At 43.4% G+C, this 18565-nt stretch overlaps 1 protein-coding gene across 2 annotated transcripts in view; it reads left to right on the forward strand.

Annotated features, from left to right (window-relative positions):
* LOC108011254 (uncharacterized) overlaps window positions 1-18565 on the forward strand; it is a 62579-nt gene that overhangs the window by 41440 nt on the left and 2574 nt on the right. For both annotated transcript variants that reach the window (XM_065864129.2, XM_065864132.2), the window contains 3 exons: window positions 16013-16564; window positions 16697-16897; window positions 17551-18253. In XM_065864129.2, coding sequence (XP_065720201.2) covers window positions 16013-16564; window positions 16697-16897; window positions 17551-18253 — 1456 coding nt within the window. The remainder of the gene's footprint in view (window positions 1-16012; window positions 16565-16696; window positions 16898-17550; window positions 18254-18565) is intronic.

Consider the following 18565-nt stretch of genomic DNA (forward strand, 5'->3'; position numbering starts at 1 on the left):
AGAAGCTGAAGGATGGACGCAACGATTGCTCGGGAAAAGTTGCAGTTGTCCGAGTCGCCGGGCTCTGGCCATATAAAATAATAACAACTAACTAAAAATCCGTTCGCTTTAGCTGCAAAATCCTTTTGTTTTCCAGACCTCACTCCAAACGGATCCCTTCCCCCCCCCCCCACCAAAACGTCCTCAAAAAAAGTAGAGCCACCCGAAAAACTACTGGGAAAAAAAAGAATATAAATAGAAAAAATGTTTGCCCCGCTCGAATTCAATGCAAAAGTTTTGCATCGCCGTCGAGCAACCCACATAAATTCCGGGCCCCACCCTCTTAGAGAAATCCCCCCCCCCCCCCCACACCCCTCTTTTTGGCGTCTGACTTTTTTGCGGCATGGGTCGAAAGTTTATCAGCGCGTTTGTCTGCTCCCATCGTACGCCAGTTCCAGTTTCAGAACCCCACACCCCCGAAAAAAAAAGAAATCCCCAACTCGACCGCTTGTTTGTCTTACTTTTGACCTCTATAAGTGAGGAGCAAGCGGTGGGGGGAGGGGAAGGGGTCAAGACGGAGGGATAAGGCTGAAAAACAGCCGATAATGATGAATGGGATGGCAAACGAACGAAGTTTCGGAAAGGCTTGTAAATATATCAATTAATTAAATGGATTATATAAGAGGGGTTTCACCATACATACCTTATTAATTGATCTCCCACATATCTTCTTAAGGATCAGAAACACTTGTGCCAATGGCACTTACCCATTGATATAAGGATTTAAGTAAAGTATATATATTTAAAGACTGCCTTAGTTCAATGTTTTTTAAAAGTAATAGTTTTTGTAGCGCAATATCATATATATAAAGTTATGTAGACCGTAGGTACTTAAAAAGATACTTTGCTTTGTACTTCTATTTAAAATTTGTAGTCCTTTATCTTGAACATTGAACGTTTAATAATGTTCTTGGCAAACTATAAAAGGCATTTGAACTAATTTTGCAACATTTACTCGTCTTCTCTTTTCAGGTAAGCAAATCAAACACAAGCTATTCTTCCTCAAAATAGTACGAATTCAGTTGGTCTGTGTTGTAAGTACATTACAATTCGAAACTCCCATTGTCTGTGCCAGTTTTGATAAGCCCAAAATGGTACTGCCTACCCCCCCCCTTCGCCGAACCCCAGCCATTGGGGCAACTTTTGTGTTTAGTGCAAGAACTGCAGGCAGGGCAGGCAAACCCATGACGATGAAATGAAGTTTTCCCAGCCACGCGCAACACAAAATGAAAATGAAAATGAAAAATGTTCTCGTACCTTAAGCAGCTTAAAATTAATTTACATGGCCACGGGTGTTGTAGGAGGAACCCGCCGCTTTGCACTGAATGTGGAACTGAAACCGCGGAGGGTATGGTATGGGGGGGGGGGCGAAAAAAAATAAACCTTCGGTGCACTGGCATAGAATTATACATTTGCCGGCGGAAGTTGAAAGTGGCAGTCGCGCCACCCATGCAACCAAGAGGGGTGCAACTTACCGTCTAACCTCAAGGCCCGAACCCTCTGAAACCCATCAGGAACCCCATCCTACGACCCTGCGAGCACTTAATAATACGGTTTATTAGCGACATAAGCACATCCGCTGCCAGTGCAGACATTTTAATTGGTAGGCGAGTGCATGGGTAACATAAAAATTATAGTCGTGCGGTGGCAAGTGCGGTGGGTGTTGGGTGGTGGGCGGTGGTTGCCGCGGGGGCGTGGCCCCAACAAACAGTGACAGACAAGCTGGCAGCAGCCAGCAGTAGGGGCGTGGCACGGGGCAGCCTCCGAGGCCGGGGCAATTGAAAAGTAGGATATACACTTCAATCATTGGCAGCCTTTGTCTCTGCCAAAGGATCGCCAAGTGGAGCGGCCGAAGAGTGGGGCACGCGGTTATGTGGCGAGGGCTCCGCATTGCCACAAATTAAAAACTGCTGCGTTTTTTAATCAAAGCTGCATTAGGGGGCAGCCACCGCTCCGCGAATGGGGTGCCCAGCACTGGGCTACAAAAAAAAGTTTACTACCTACTTCTGATAAAAGAAAAAATCGGCTCCGAATGTTTCATTCAAAAATTTCCTTTTACCAAAGACTGGCTTAATAAAAGGACCCCTTTCCGCTTTTGTTAACTTGATATCATTCGTACATTTTTTACCATTTTGCTTTTTCTTCTGTACATTGATATCATTAAAATAATATCGATAACGTGTTTGTAAAGCTCACTCGCTTTTATTTTTACCTTATGTGTACTGTTGAATATATACAGGATTTTCTTTTCAATTACAAATTTTAAAAATGTCTGTTTATTTATAACAACTGTTTTCCTTAAAATTAAATTGAAACAATTACTTTCTTTTTTTTAAATACAAATCTTCATAGATGTTCAATAATTTGCAATGTTTGGTGGATCATACAATTTATTTTTACTTTTGATAGAACATTTCAAGAAGGTGTTTTTATTAATTTCACAGATATTAGTGTCATTTGTATCTATAAGATTTAAATGAAAGAAATAATTTGTATTTGTAGACAGACAGTTCAGAAATATTTACGGTTCTTTTTGCAAAGAATTATAACACAATATTAACTTTTTAAGTAAAATTTAATTATTAATTTTTCCCTACCCTTCGTAAAGTCATTTAAATTACATTAAGTCGATCTGTCTCCGTTTGAGTTTGGGCTTGCTTTCGAAAATGGGAGAGTTCGTTGTTAAGGATTATAATGCAACGAAATATGTTGCCATTATGGCTGCAGCAGCTTAACGGGCCCCACTTTGTTTTCCGCCCGCTGCAAGACCCTCGAAACTCGGGAACCCTTCTTTACTTTACTGGATTGTAATGGAGGCTGGGGCGCCGAACGAGGAGTGACGTCTGGGGTGGCAGACGTACGAATTTTCCACATCCCTAAATCGCTAATCTGCTACGCATTTTTGCCGTACCACTCACAGCGCGCCTTCCATTTACCTCCTTCTCCTCCAAGTTTTGTAATAATTTCGTCCTCGTCGGGCGCATTTTTCCCTTCTATTTTTTTTTGCACCCGAGCACCAAATCGGTAACTTTGAGCTGGAAAGTTTGGGAGGCGGGTCGAGAGGGTTTCGGGATCGGGATCGGGCAAGGGGTTCGGGTTCGGATCTGGACTTGGGTCTCAACCCAAACACACATATGTGCGCGGGTGCGATAAGGCGGCAGAGAAATTGAAATTGTTACCATTTGCGAAGGTTGCCGCTGCTAGACGAAGAGGACGAGGACGATGACGAGGACCGAGGACCGAGGAACGAGGTGTGCTAAACTCCCAGCGGGGGGCCCGGGCAGGTGGTGCCGCCAAAAAGGACGAGACCAACCCGACAAAGAGCCCTGGAGTTGGAGGACACGCGAAGGTTGTAAAACCGCCAACGCCGCCGACGCTGGAAATTTTGTGCTGCCAACTTTCAGGCGCTTTTGCTCCAAACTCAAGTGCGCTTCGGGGATTGTATTCACAATTTACGGGTTGGGCGGGGTGATGGGCCATGGGCGGTGGTTGTCTGGAGTGGGGGGGCTGGCTGGAGGTCGGGAAACTTCCTATGCCGAGTTTTGAGGCGTTGTTGATTATGTTGGCGCCGGCCATCGAGTGCCGCCTGGAGAGACGAGAAGTTTGGCGGGGCCGTGGTTTATCCTCAGCTTCTGCAGACATGACTTAAATTCATGGAGTACAGAATCAGCAGTAAAAGGGTGCGGGGCACGGTTGATTGAATGACAGACAGAAGGCGTATAAACGATTCTAGACATTTCACGGGTTCACAAAACAAAAGTCAATTTAATTCGAATTATGTAGGCCTTGAAATAAGTTCATTTAGTATTGAAGCATAAAAGTCCATTAAAATTTGTTTATAGCACCCAGATTATTTTATATATATATTCTTATAGAAGAATAATTTAATAATAATAACAATTTCCATAATTATATTTCTTATAAAGGACTGCTTAACCTTTTTTTTAATACATGATATAGTTTTAATGTATGGTATTGTTTATAAGATGGAATCTATTTAAGCATACAAATACATCCAAATTCATTTATAGTACGGAGATAATATGCCTTTATAAAATTATAATTTAATAATAATAATTTCAATAATTTAATTTTAAGCAAAGGACTGCTAAACTTTTTTTTTGAACACATGATTCACAGAAAATTTAAGAGACATTTTGAATAATTTATACAGTCATAAATCCCCATATGGTACCTTAGTACAGTTTCTGGAACTTTAACTTTTAGTTCCCATACTTCTTTTTATCAATTGCCCCGAACAAACCTTTTTGGTAAATGAATTCTCAAAAAGTAACCCTTTCCGGACATCTAGCTGCGATCTAGCAACCACCCTCACTCCTGGAAGCCCAAAAAAGCCCAAGCCGAAATTCTCTTTCAAATTAAGTCTCAGACCCCGCCACCCTTGTGCAGTTACCCCTGCCCCTGCCCCACTCTACAAACGATGGTGGGAGCCAAATAATAAAAAACTTTTTGCCAGAATGTTTGTTGTATTATCTGCTGCCCGCGGGGAAGAGGGGATGGTGTTTTGGGAACTGCCCATAAAGGACGCCCATTTTTACGAAAAATATCACCAGCAAAAAAAAAGGATATTCCTAAGGCCCCAGGGGGAGGCGGAGCGAAAAAAAAGGGAGGGAGAAGGAGGGCCCACGTGAGCTCATGCCAGCAAAACGTTTGCCGCATCTTTTGGGATTTCTTGCCTCGTTTAAAAATCATTCAAGCAGCAGACACCACCACCACCACCATCAGAACCCAATCCAACTGGCCCGCCCAAAATTCAGACAGTGGCACAAATTGTGTCAAAAACCGTTTGCCTCGAATGGGATCGAATGGGTGGGCGGTTTGGGTTTTGGGTTTGGGTTTTCGGTCTGGGTCTATGGGCTCCACCTTCCGTGAAACGCTTGTTTGGGCTGCGCATTCATTTTTATGTTTTGGCTCATCCAAAAAGACCCAATGCCATCCCATCGCCCCCGCAGCCATGGGGAAACTTTGACGCCTAACGAAAGAGGCAGCAAATAATTCATCATTCTGCCTTCAGACTTCAGAGCATTTCCTCTGCCAAAATCCCGAACCCAAGAGTTAGGAATGCCACGGAGCAGTCTTGTGCCAAGAAGTTTCCACCTACCATTTCCACGCCCCAACCCAAGCGTCAAAGAGGAAAATATTATTTGGAATGGTTTATCATCAATTTTATGTGCGATTTTTTTGCTCTTCTTCTCGTTTTTTCTTTTTGTTTGCGATTTTCTCTCTCGGATCTGCCATATTCCCATTCCCATTCCCATTTCCCGACGACTTTGGCAGCATCCCCTTGGTTTTCCTGGAAATGAGTCGCCTTCCTCGGGCTTTAGTTTAGGGAGAAGGCCACTGAGCCACTGCGACTGTCTTTGCGAGTGAAAATCAACTGAAATTCGATTTGATTATGATTTGTTTCGATCGAAGGCGATGGCCCGGTTGGGGAGGAGGGGACACTAGAAAGGGGAACTCATCCACATCCGTTTGCAATGAAAATCGTGATGGCTGAAGTTGAATTTGATTTTTCACATTGCTTGGCATTCGCAGAGGGTGCCCCTGCCGGATGGAATACGTTCAATTGACGGCGGAGGAGTCATCTCGGTGCTTTAATGGATTTCTCTAACGAGGTTTTGTTTTAATCGAGAAACAACCCAGACCCGGTCTGAAAATCCGTCTGCTAACAGGGGCTATATAATATAATTGCTTTAACGTTTATAGATATCACCAAAGGTATGCAGATTTGTGTTAAAAAAACTCATGCATCTGTGCCCTTTATTTTTAGCCCTTCCTTGAGTGGCTTCCCTAACATTTTTATTCTCAATGAATATTATCATTTAAAATATGGCATACCTACATAAATTTCGTTGGCATTATTCGAGTATGTTATTTTCTATAGTTTTAAAAAATATATTTCTTTGCAAAATGACTGATATAAAATGTCAAAAGCAGAAACCACATCAATCAGCACTGTATCCATCACAAAATATTCGCTATATATAGGAGTATTTACGCGCATATTTATATAAACGAAATGTTATTTTTCCTGTTTTAGTTATTTTGATTTTTGTTTAATTTGGCATTTGTATTTGTTATGATTTTTTGGCTGCGCATGCATTTAGTTTGCTTTAATATTTTATTTATTTAATATTTAATTGAGCTGCACATAGCACTATTCTATTGTACAGTTGGTTACATAAGTCGGTGTATACATTATTTTTTATCCCCACGACACAACGCAAAAACAAAAATCCATACAAAGGGAAATGAAAGAAATATTTAAAACGCTCGATTGGGGAAAAAATTTAAATGTTTGGTCAGGCGACGCTTTTTCAGGCATTTGCATATTCAAATAATTTTTTATCAAACCTATATATGCACTGAAAAATAAATTGCAATTTCGAATGAGTGATATTCCACTTCAAATTTTTTGTTATCTAAGCTTAATAGGAAAACAGAGAGTTTAAAAGAACAGGGAACAGGGGGTCCGATTTCAAAATTTTCTTTCTGTGTATGCACACATTCGAGGGTGTACATGAATAATGAAATCAAGGGAGCCGGGGAAGGCTACATCACAGAAATATTCCGACCTGCATTAATAAACAAAGCTTCCGGCCATTCAATGCATCAAAAAGATGATAAAGATATATTACTCAAAATATTTATGTTAATTAATTTTAATTCTAGAAAACTTCTTTTGACGGTGCTGTGGAAATAGATTTTGATTTAGATACCAATTAGAGGGAAAGCGAAACCTGTCTTTAAAACTCCCCCACCTGTAAATCAATAACAGAGACTAATTAAAAGTTATATGCGAATGCATAATTGATATATTTATTTACCAAAACCGTAAACGCCATTATAATCGGTTAGGTGCCACCATTCCGAAAGTCTTCTGCTTACCCCACTCAGATTATGATAATAAGCCCAAGGTGGGTCACGTTACACGATTCCCCACCATTGTTCTGGGGGAACTCACCAAGCCAGCTTAAGTGTAGTCGATTGCTGTCCTTTCTCGCATTTCCCAAACACCCAAACACCCGGAATACCCAAACACCCATGGGCATGACATTGGGCTTGGTTTTCGGTCCACCTTGACTGCCGTTTGGCTTTCCCTCTCACCCAAAGTGACAAAGTCTCGCCATCTCGTTTGCCGAAAACGATGCTGTTGGCCTGCTGCACACATGGCGTATGCGGAATGTGCGTGAGGTGTGGATGCACTGGGCCATAGATTTCACTTAACTGCAACGCAGTGCCGACGTGCAGGTGTCGTCAACAGCATTCTGCACACCGCCATCTTCATATCATCATGATGATGAGAATTCATATGCAAATCCAAAGCGCAAATCATCGTCGGAACTTGGGCTCACATCATCAGCAGGAGCAGCAGCATCGCCACTAGATGTCTTCAAAGAATTTAGAAATGGCTTTGAAGGGGGCTTAAGAGAGGCAAGCCAAGCATTGTAAATAACTCAGCCAACAATAAGCGACAGTTAATTCACTAGGAATCTGAATATTGATTGCAATCATTAGTCGAAATTAGGCTGGAACCTTTTTGAAAGACTTCAAGGGGATAGCGAAGCTCTCTAAAACCATTAAATTAAATCATTGTCCCTTCATCTGTGATTCCATCATCTGTTAATGATATAATGGTGAATAAATCAAATGCAGAATCATGCATAAGACGAGGGCTTTAGTAAGGTTTTGGAATAGATAAATATTCATGCGCGGATCCACGGGGGTGATATAGGGGATAGATCCCCCCATTCAGAATTAAAAATATAAGTAATATGTACTGTATTTTATTCCAAATTTTTTGATTTCTGCTCAACAAATTTGTTTTATATCCCCCCCATAACCAAATACTAAAAATATTTGTTTAAAAAATCTATTCTATCGAATTTGGTGGCGGTATTTTGAAAGTCAATTATAACCATGAACTCAAAAATATTTATTTACACTTTTGTTAAGCCCATCTTGTAGGATATATGCAGTTTTTTGTTATACCCATCTTGTAGGATATATAAAGGATAAGATAAGATAAAGCTTACCTTAATATATTTCATTATTTAATATGATATCCAGTTTTGACATATCACTCTTCTAACCTTGTAATTCCCGGGGTTCCCCTAGAAAAATAGAAATATATGTTCCACCAGGGGCAAAACCTTTGTTCGCTTTTGGGCGATTCACACACGCAGGCTATCCACCTGTCAGGACTTTTACCCCCTTTACCAGCAGGGCTTGTTCGGCTAATGCATTGACTAACGGGCACATCATGCGTGCAACTTAGGGGTGATGGTGGGGATTGTGATTTGTAGAGGGGTAGGGAAAAAAAACGGGAATGCGTCCGCCATCAGGCGCAAAAACCAAAAATAAAATGCAATTTTTGTTTGCTGTCCGAAAGGGGGGTGTTGAAATTATAGCAAGGTGGGGTTGCAATGGGGCTGGTGGGGCATGTGTGTGGGCCGCGTGTGTGGCAAGCTCAACCCTCCCCAGTGGGTGGCATTAACTGGGCAACAACCCAGCGAACCTACAACGCAGCCAGCAGTAGGCGTGCATTTGCGTGGTGGGCATTAATTGTGATGTCTGGCCGGTTCCAAAGCCTGGGCGGATGAGATGAGTAAGTAGATTTCCTTGTATGTGAGCCGGCATTTTTTCACCCCGCCCCCCGCTGCCCCCTTTGGGAAATCGGTTCCACGGCCTCCTCATTGATAATAATGCCACCGCGTTGCATTAACCCCCCCCATCACCAGCCTTCCTTTGGTTTTTTTTTTAGTCGCATCGGTTGCATCGGTGCATTCGTGGTAGTGCTCGTCTCACGTCGGCTGGATACGCGCTTTTATTTTTCCTTTTTTTTTTTTTTGCTCATTTTTATATGGGTATACATATATATGTATATATATTTTTGCATGCGTAATATTTTTACACGCCAATACAGATGCAGTGGAGCCTACCGCTGACGCTGTCCAGTGAGCGGCGAGAGTGCGTCGGTGTGCGTGTGTGTGCGTGAAAAAGGACCAAAAAAGCTCCGCCTTTAAAAATGTGTGCGCACCAATTGCCATTTGTGTCTCTGTGTTTTTTCTCCTTTTTCCTCTCACGCATAACGCACGCAGTCCGCTGCAATCGCTGATAAGCGTGATGGTGCATCACCACCCACTCACTACCCACTGACCACCACCCACCTCTCACCACCCACCATCTACCACCCACTACTGCCCTGTTGTTGCTGTAAATGGGGAATACAAATAAGGGAAAAAGTTGGGAAGGCCGTTACACAAATGGCAAGTGCAAAAAGGCGTTAAAAAACGGCAACCGAAGAAATGTTTTTCTCCTCTAGTGGCTTCGGTTAACTGGTCCATATGGGGCATCCCCGAGCATATGCGGGGTATTCTTTACATACTCGTAGGCGTTCTTTTTTGTATTTTATTTACGCACCTCTGCGACAGATTGTTGGGATGGGATGGTGTTGTATGGGGTGGTGTTGTATGGGGTGGTGTTCTTGGGTGTTCTTGAGTGGGGTGTACCGGGCATATAGGCTGGGCTGGGATGTGGTTAAGTGGCCAGGGGAAAAAAGAAGAGAGAGGGTTGTGCGGTTGCGGTCGCCGAAGGAAGCGGGCATCAATGTCTGACAATATTATGTTTCAATTTCTGAAACGTGTTGCGGCGATAGGGGGCGTGTAAAAAACGATATATAAGGACGGGGATAAATTACAAATGAGCCGCTTCAAAGGAATGGCGGAAAACGATTTTGACTGTCAATGCGAGAAATTTGATTCTATGATTAAATGGAAATAAAAAGATTTCTCTGCGGGAGAAAAAATGATAGCACAAATATGTTTTAAAATTTGTTTAAAAAGTATGCAAACTAAGGTCCTTCGCCTAATAAACCTTGTCTTTTTCAACTTAAAAGATATCCTTTTTTAACTTTTAGAAAGCACAATTACATTATATTCAAATCAAAACTTTTTAATGCTTAAAACGTAATTATAATATATTTAAACTTTTTCTTTTTATATGATCTTTACTTTTTACAAACTAACTTTATTTTATTCATCATTTTCATAGACATACAAATATATCATGGGTTTCACTTTGAATATTTACTTTCTTTTAACCAAATGGTACTAAATGGTACTAAATCCCAAATGTTTTTAAAAGTTTGCAAACTAAGGTCCTGCTTCTATTAAACCTTGTTTTCTTCGACTAAAAAAAATATACTTTTGTAACTCCTGAAAAGCACAGCTAAATTATATTCAAATCAAAACATTTTAATGCTTATTCTTATTATATGTTTTAGTAAGTCTTGTAAATCTTTCTTTTGATATGCTGTTCTTTCATTTTTGCAAACTAAAGCTTATTTATATTTATTTTTCAGTCATTTTTCATTTCATGGTTTTCACCTTGAAGATATACTTACTTTTAAACAAATAACGTTCTGTCTGAAAATGACACTAAAACTCAATAGTCAAACTAGAGAACATAAAATATAAACGCCATATTTCCCAGCCCAATTCCATTTTTCGACCCAGTCAACCGGCTGCCTCGTCCTAACCACATCATAAACTAATCAGACCAGACAAGGAAGCAGCCCTGCCCATTCCCAATTCGATTTTGTTGCGAAAGGACTCCCTGCTTTCAGCGGCTTACTTCGCGTTGGTCAACAAAATGTTGCATACTTTATGGCGCTGTGCAAATAATATTCGCGTGCAGCATAAAAAGCGACGGCACCCGCCTTTGTTGTTGGGCGATTGAGTGGCATGTAGCGTTAGTTACAGTGGCCCCGAAATGTATGTAACAAGCGTAGCGATTACCCGCCCCCTTTGGCGCCCTACGCCCCCCCCTTTTTTTTTCGAAACCCCCACCATCCCCAAAAATGCGATCTGATGTGAGTAACTTTGACCCGTTTTGTGGCCAGCAACGCGAGTTGAAACGGGAAACGCGGAAAAAAATCAAAATCAAGTGCTCGATGGGAACGATTTTTCCATTGCTTCGTTCGTTTTTTATTTGCTAAATAATGTTGCCTACCGTTTGGGTGGGGAAAATGGAAAAGCAAAACATCATCAGTGCTATCAAATGCGAAGGGCGGAAAAGCCAGAGGCTGCGCCTGGGGGTGGACCAAAGCAGCACCATGCGCCCACCCTAAATTTACACACAAATGCAATCGGCACTAAGCCTGCTCTCTTTGTTGGCAACACACTGCAGTTCCTAATGCCCTTTGATGAACTATGTAACTTTGTTTCAGCAGGGGTCGGAATAATAATCTCATAAGTAGGTCTACAAATTAAAGGTATAAGGCAACTTGAATTTTTATATTTTTGGCTAGTTAAATTATAAAAAGAGTTTATCAAGTGAGTGTGTACCATATATGGGTTATATCCCCTTCGATTATCATACAATTTCACCTTTCTCTGCAGCTGCATTTTTTGTTGCCAATTGTTATTGCATTTTGTTCTTTTCTCGCGGCAAGTGCAAAGCGTAAAATAAGTACGATGCTGCCACTCCACTCCATCCAGTACTTCATCCCACTCCCACATCACCTGCAGATGCACTCGCTTTTTAGCCAGAACAGTTGCAACAACAGTTTTCAATGACCCCGCTTCTGAACTCCTCCTCCCTTCGCTTTTGTGCGTGTGTGGCAAGAAAAAAAAAAAAACAAAAATAAAATAGAAATTTTAACGGAAACGAGAAAATTTTATAATAGCGCACACAGGGCGTATGAGTGCTGGCAGTTGCCATGGCACCAAATATGCATATGATTCGAGAACAATAGACTGCCGAGATATATATGTGCTATTTAAAAATATTTAGATTAGGGTCAGCAAAGAGATTTTTGGAGTGATTACCAAAGTGATATCACTAAGATACTATGTATTTTCCATTAAAGTTCTTTTTTCCAGCTATGAAAAATGGATTTTTAATCATCCTACAGCCTTTAAAAATCAATGTGCAGCTTACCCAGCTATAATCCCCATTTTGGACTATCAAACTCATCTGTTATTACCTGATTCATAACACGCCCTTTGTCGCCTTTCTGGGCGTTGAACAAATAAATAACTTGCCACCCTATACAAATACCAGAGTCACAAACATCCTATGTAAACGCACACATATCACTTATGTATATCGCTTTCAATATTTCATATATATATGCGACAGGGTATTTGTTGTGAGTTGTTACGCTCCCCGTGCCCATTTGATCGCCCAGCCGATGGCTAAAACCGTGGCTGGTAACTAATTTGAAACTGTCCCGATGCATCCGACCCCAACCATCCACTGATTTTTTCTATATTCACAATATATTTTTTTTGTATCGCTGCACTGGGCTCCATCACGTAGAATGCAGTTCCAGTTCCAGTCACCATGTTTTGGGACGCTCACTTTTTGTAATTGCTTTGACCAGCGTAGATATTATTTTATTGTAGCACTTTTTTTCGGGCTTTTATATTTGTTTATATATACACATATATATATATATATGTTCTATGGCGCAGTACATGCATTTAATGCATTCGAGGGTTGCAGCTGGATTTTTAACCCAAATGGAAAAAACCACCTAGGCTCCACTGGAATAGGAACTTTCGACTGGAAGTTGTGCACAATTCCATTGCCCATTTTTAGGTTATCACAAAGTTCTTTTTCATATTTCAGAAGGTACGGACGGTACTCCCTTGACAACCCTCTAATCAAGCTGAGGCAACATCTTTCAATTTCTTCTGCCAATCAAGTCCCCTGCAAACCCTTCTTTGACTACTGAAGACCTGGCCACAAGAATTTTCCTTAATTAAACGAAACTGGTATTGGGAACGAGTCTGTGACTGGACAAAGACTTTGGATGCGGGGCACTTGCAACATTTTTCAAAGTCCAAGACTGAGACGGAACCGGAAGAACTCCGTCGGGTGTCTTTGTGAGTGCATGCAGGCCCAATTCTGGGATTTTGCTCGAGCTGCTCATGTACGACTTGGGCTCATCCCTGGGCAACCTTGACTTTGCCGGCAGCCCTCTTTGGCAAGTAATTTGTTTTGGCCCTGACAGCAGCCCACGAGGCGTATGAGTAACACCTGCCAGGCAGGAAAGCACACACACACACGCACGCACTCTGGAGGAGTGGCCATAAATCCTAGCATTTACTTCCATTTCAAGACTCGCCTGGGGAAAGGGAAGGGAAAGTTGCTTTTGAAGTCGCTCACAGAAATTTGTAACCCTTTTTTGGTAGCGGCCACAAGATGGGAAGAGATGGCAGGAAGCTCCTCTAAATATCAGAAATATGCGGGCTTGTGGCATCTTAGTAGTTAAAGCAAAGCTTAGGGGGGAGGCAGGGGCAGGGACAGGGGCAGAGTTCAATGCAGAAGGCAGTCCCCAAAACTAACAACCGATGAGATGGGGAGGCACAGGATGATGGGGCCATCAGAGGGAGGAGCATAAACATGTGCCAGCCTAAAAGCAGACTTTGACTTCGACTGCGTCTGGAGTACAGCACTACAATGCCGGCAACCTCTAAGCACACGCATAATGAATTACCACCCATCCTGCGTCCTTCGTCCTTCGTCCCTCGTCCTGGCTCCCTTCCCTTTGCCGCCAACTGCCGATGACATATTTCTCCAGACAGAGGCTGCTTGTCCCCTCCACCACCGAGCAGCGCCTAAAAGGCAGCTAAGAAAATTTGCGTTTAACTCATAAGTGCGTGAAAGGGTTGCCAGGACCCAAGTCCCAGTCGCCCAGTCGCCAAGCCTACCTACCCATCCCTACCAGACCATCCTGAACAACATCCCTGCCAAAGGGGTTGCCTCTGTGCACTGTCAAGGAAATTGTAGTTTAAATGAAATGGAAGTTGCTTTTATCAACGGCGAAGGAGGTGGTGGTCTGGGGGCTTAGGGTTTCGGATTGGGAATGGAAATGGTTTGCGAGTGGGGGCTAGTGTCTGTGTGTGTGAGCTTTCTTAGAACTTCTCCCCTGGTGTGCGAGTGTGTATATAAATTAAAATGCCTAAACATATGCATTAGTTTTTGTCTCAGTCTCACACCCCCTCACTCATGTGTGTGCTTGTGTGTTTTTTCAGGGGGGGGGTTTGGGGTAACTCCAAAGTTTTTGTGGTTACGACATTGGTTTTCGGGGGAGGTGCGATCGGGGATGCTTGAGACAAGCCCTGGAACCGGTTGGTTCTTGGGGAGTGAGCACGAGGCGAACTGTCAGTCTCGAGTCGGTCTCGAGCTGTGGCCTGACAACTTAGTCTAATGAGAATTCAAATTCGAAACCCAACTACGCAATCGTGCTGAAGAAATTAAAAGAAATTGCACATGATGTGCGGTTGTGTGTGTGCCTGTGTATCGAACGGTATGATATATATGCAAACATGGAAGGCTCTAGGTAAGAAATCAAATATTTGTCTCACTTTCTGGCCATGGAACAGAAAATATTTGTTCAAACTCGACTCGGAAGTCGAAGAGTAAAAGAAGATTGTATGGGGCTGCCAGGGAAAAAAGGGTCTCATGATAATTAACTTATAAATATGGAAGGTAGGGTAGATATAGTAAGGCTAGAATATGGTATACACTTGAAAAAATGTTACCCATTAAAGTTTCTACATATTAAGAAATCAGTTTTTTGTCACTTCTAAAATTCCACAAATTTTATATACCCCGGAGATCCAGCAAATTGATGTTAATTAAGACTTAGAGTCCATTCACGTTTAAAGGGAAAAAGAAGGAAGCCTCAATCTCGATGGCCATCCACACGGAACACAGCTTCATTTGTGCTGCCATTCCAGGTCCCAATCCTCAGTCTCAGGACACCACCATGGCCCCACCTAAGAACTGTGTCTTTCAACCACAAAAACCAAAGGAGTGCGGAGGAAAAATGCTTGTGTGCCGGACGGCCAACGTCTTGGGCGAAATGTTTCATTAGAGCCATGTTGCCCGCAAAGGGGCTGGTCGGGAATGGTATTGGTATGGGGGAACTCAACCCGTAAACGTAAACCCACTTCCCCCTTAAGTGACCCAAGCCCCGGCCCACTATACGACTAATTTCCAGTGCACAAAAGGCGGACGGTGAAAAAAGGCAACCCCAAGAATGGACAGCCGGGAAAAAGGAGCAGATTGAGGGTGAACCGGACCTGTCCTGAAGATGAAAGCCGGCAAAACTTTCCCCTTGAAGCCCGGTCTGGGGTTTGGGACGATTTCTTTGACGTTGCGTCTTTTTTGCATTCTTTTCAATGCTCTAACGAACTTCCCACTGGTTCTACTTCTAATCATTGGGATTTGGCATATCGAACAAAGTCCCGAAACTTTGAGCTGCGGTCTCCAAAAAGTTCGCTCTTCGCTACCTTTAATAAAAATTGGAAAAGGAAAATGGTTCACAAAACAGTGAAAGTCCCTTCCGCAAAATTTCTTTTGAGGTTAACACGTTTACAGAAACTGAATAAATTACATATGTCTATCTAACAGATAATTCATAATACTTATAATAATAATACGAAAAATTTTCTGCTAGCATGTACACAAACCTCGTTTTTTTACATTTTTATGTTCTCAAGTTAAGCCCGAAATGTTCTTAAATTGACACCATTCGTTCGGAACCCAACCCTAAAGTTTCGGTCAAATTTTATGAACGACCGTTCATGAATTGTCAACAAACGGGCTTACGCACCTTTTGACCCCGTTTGGTCTTGTTTTTTGAACGTTTCGAACGGATTTTTTTCTGGGTGTAAAATAATCTTAAAATAATATAACAAAAGCTTAAATCTTTGTTCTTTGGAGTAAATTTACTATAGTTGTAGGAACTTTTTTAAATAGTCTTCTGGTGGAATATTCGGTTGAAAGAGATTTCCTTAATACTCCTGTATAAGACCACATTATAATATCAAATTAATATTGATCACCTATATTTGTAGTGTACCTGTTCTTAAGGATAGAGTATCATAATGGAACTATTGCTTATACAACATTTTTCCCTTCCCTTCCCTTTCAGGAAACCATTCCGGCAACACCGGTCGTGAGCACCGACACCACCGCCAGTGTGGTTGGTGTGGGCGTAGGAGGCGTCGCCGGAGGAGGGGCAGGAGCTAGTGCAGCAGGCGGAGCGGTGGGCACCGGCGGCCTCCTGGGCGAGGTGGTCAGCGGACTGGGCGGTGGCCTGGTCAGCGAATCGGAGGCCTACGCCGGCCTGATGAAGGACGCCGACAAGCTGAAGCTGATGCTACTGGCCTGGAACTACCAGAACTCGACGGCGGTGCGAAATGGGACCGAGGGTCCCGACCTGAGCGTGGTGGGCGGTCTGTGGGCCCAGTACCAGAATGCTCTGGCCCAAAATGCGGCGGCTGCAGCGGCGGCCAGCGGCAAGATGGACAGCTCACTGTCGCCGGTGCCGCGACAGGATGCCCACTCGCCCATGGAGACGCAGGACGAGACGAACTCGTCCGGCCAGAAGGAGGAGGACGAGGTGTCCGAGGATGACTCCGACGACAAGCTGGACGAGAAACTGGCCACCACACACGATCCTGAGCGGCTCAAAGCCTTCAATGTGAGTAAAGCGTGAGCTGTGAGTGAGCTCTGGGTGAGCGGCGAATGTAAAGCCAAGCGTTGCCAAAGATTCGCCAGACATCTGGTCACGGTTCTGTGTGGGCTTCTATAGCTTCCCCTCCGCCTATTTCAGATGTTCGTGCGACTGTTCGTCGATGAGAATCTCGATCGCATCATACCCATCTCAAAGCAGCCCAAGGAGAAGATCCAGGCCATCATCGACTCGTGCGCCCGACAGTTCCCGGAGTTCAGCGACCGATCCCGCAAACGAATACGCACCTATCTGAAGTCGTGCCGGCGCAACAAGAAGACCCGCGACGGATGGGAGAACACGGTGAGTTTGGTCTGAATAGTGTAACAAAGTAACTTGGTATTCAATGTATTGACCCATAAGAAATCTATATGTATATTAAGGGATTTGAAAAAAAATTCATTTGATCTTCAAATTTTTATAAAATATTTGTTTCACAATACCTACATAATAGATTTTATATCCAAGGAGAAAAAAATCTCACCTAGAAAAAGGGAAATCGTAAGAAGAAAATAGTTAAGGGTAAATTCTAAGTAATATTGCTTAACTCATGCACTAATTGCACTATTGGTTAACAAAATGGACTATTTTTATGGAAATAATTTTTAGTGGTTATATTGTAAATGTAGACACTCCACTTTTGCAGAGAAACCATTCTATTATTTTTGTTGGGAAAAATCATAGTAGGTACTAAGTTCTGAGCTTTCTCAAGAAATAAAACAAATTTTTCCACATATATTTGCAAATATAATATATTTTAAAGAAAACAAGGGTTTCTAAAGAAGTAGTTTTAAGATATGTACCAATTCTACGTATTTTGAGCATACAACAATTTTGAAAACTTTGTATTCCCTGAGTTTATTTTTAAAGGGAAATTCTTACAGAGAAAGTTTTTATGCAAATGCGACGAGTACATAACTGAATTTCCACAAATCTAATGTGCCCTACTTTTCCAGACCCGACCCACTCCCGCCCATCTGACGTCCGTGCAGGCGGAGCAGATCCTGGCCATCGCCTGCGAGAACGAATCGATGAACGCCAAGCGGATGCGCATCGGCCTGGAGCCCATCACGCATGCCGTTCCCGCTCCCGGAAGTGCGGTGGCCGCAGCAGCGGCTGCAGCGGCGGCCGCAGCGGTGGCGGCTGCCACAAGTTCGGGCGCCGGCGGCACCATCACCACGACCGCCGGCAATGCCACCGCGACCTGCGGCATGGGCGGTGTGGCGGACGCCGCCGGACTGACCAGCGTGGCGGCCTCTGCCCTTCCGTTCGTCAGCGCCGTCGGCTTCGCCCGCTCCACGCCCAACTCGGAGCACGCGGACGTCCTGCCCTTCGGTGGGGCAGTGGGCACTGTGGGCGGCAGCGGGGGCGGTGGTGCCGCCGGCGGAGGCGGTGGCGGGATGAGCTCGGCGCGCAGCTCCCCGCTGGCCCTCAGCTCGAATGCCAGCGTGAGCGGCGGCGCCAGCGTCACCGGGCTGACCCTGGCCAATGGGGCAGGTGCCTCCAACGGCGCCGGACTGCCGGCCAGCAGTCCGTACACCACGGACTTCAGCTCCCCCTCGACGGCCTCGCCTTTCGTCGCAGCAGCAGCGGCCGTCGCCGCCGGCCGGGCTCCCAGCTATCCCGGTTACTTTCCCGGAGTAGCTGGCCTGGGAAATGGTGAGTTCATCTATTCAACTAGTCAACCAGTTTAGGTGCGCCTTAAATCAGAAACTTTTTGAAATATTTAATGAATTGTTAATAGTGAAAATTAAATATTGGACAGGCAAAAAAACGAATTCAAATCTGCTTCTTATCTTTGTAAAGTTCACTTATATTTTCGTTGAATTGTTCAAGGGTTATTCTTGCTTACTCCTCTCAAAATTTAATTTCCCTAAATGAAATCTTAAGTTTATAATGGATTTCCTTTTGGAGGGCATCATTTTTCAGAAACTTGTAAATTACTGCTAGGAGTACTTTTCCAAATGTTGT

This window comes from Drosophila suzukii, chromosome 2L, assembly GCF_043229965.1.
Source record: "Drosophila suzukii chromosome 2L, CBGP_Dsuzu_IsoJpt1.0, whole genome shotgun sequence".
NCBI classification, from domain to species: domain Eukaryota; kingdom Metazoa; phylum Arthropoda; class Insecta; order Diptera; family Drosophilidae; genus Drosophila; species Drosophila suzukii.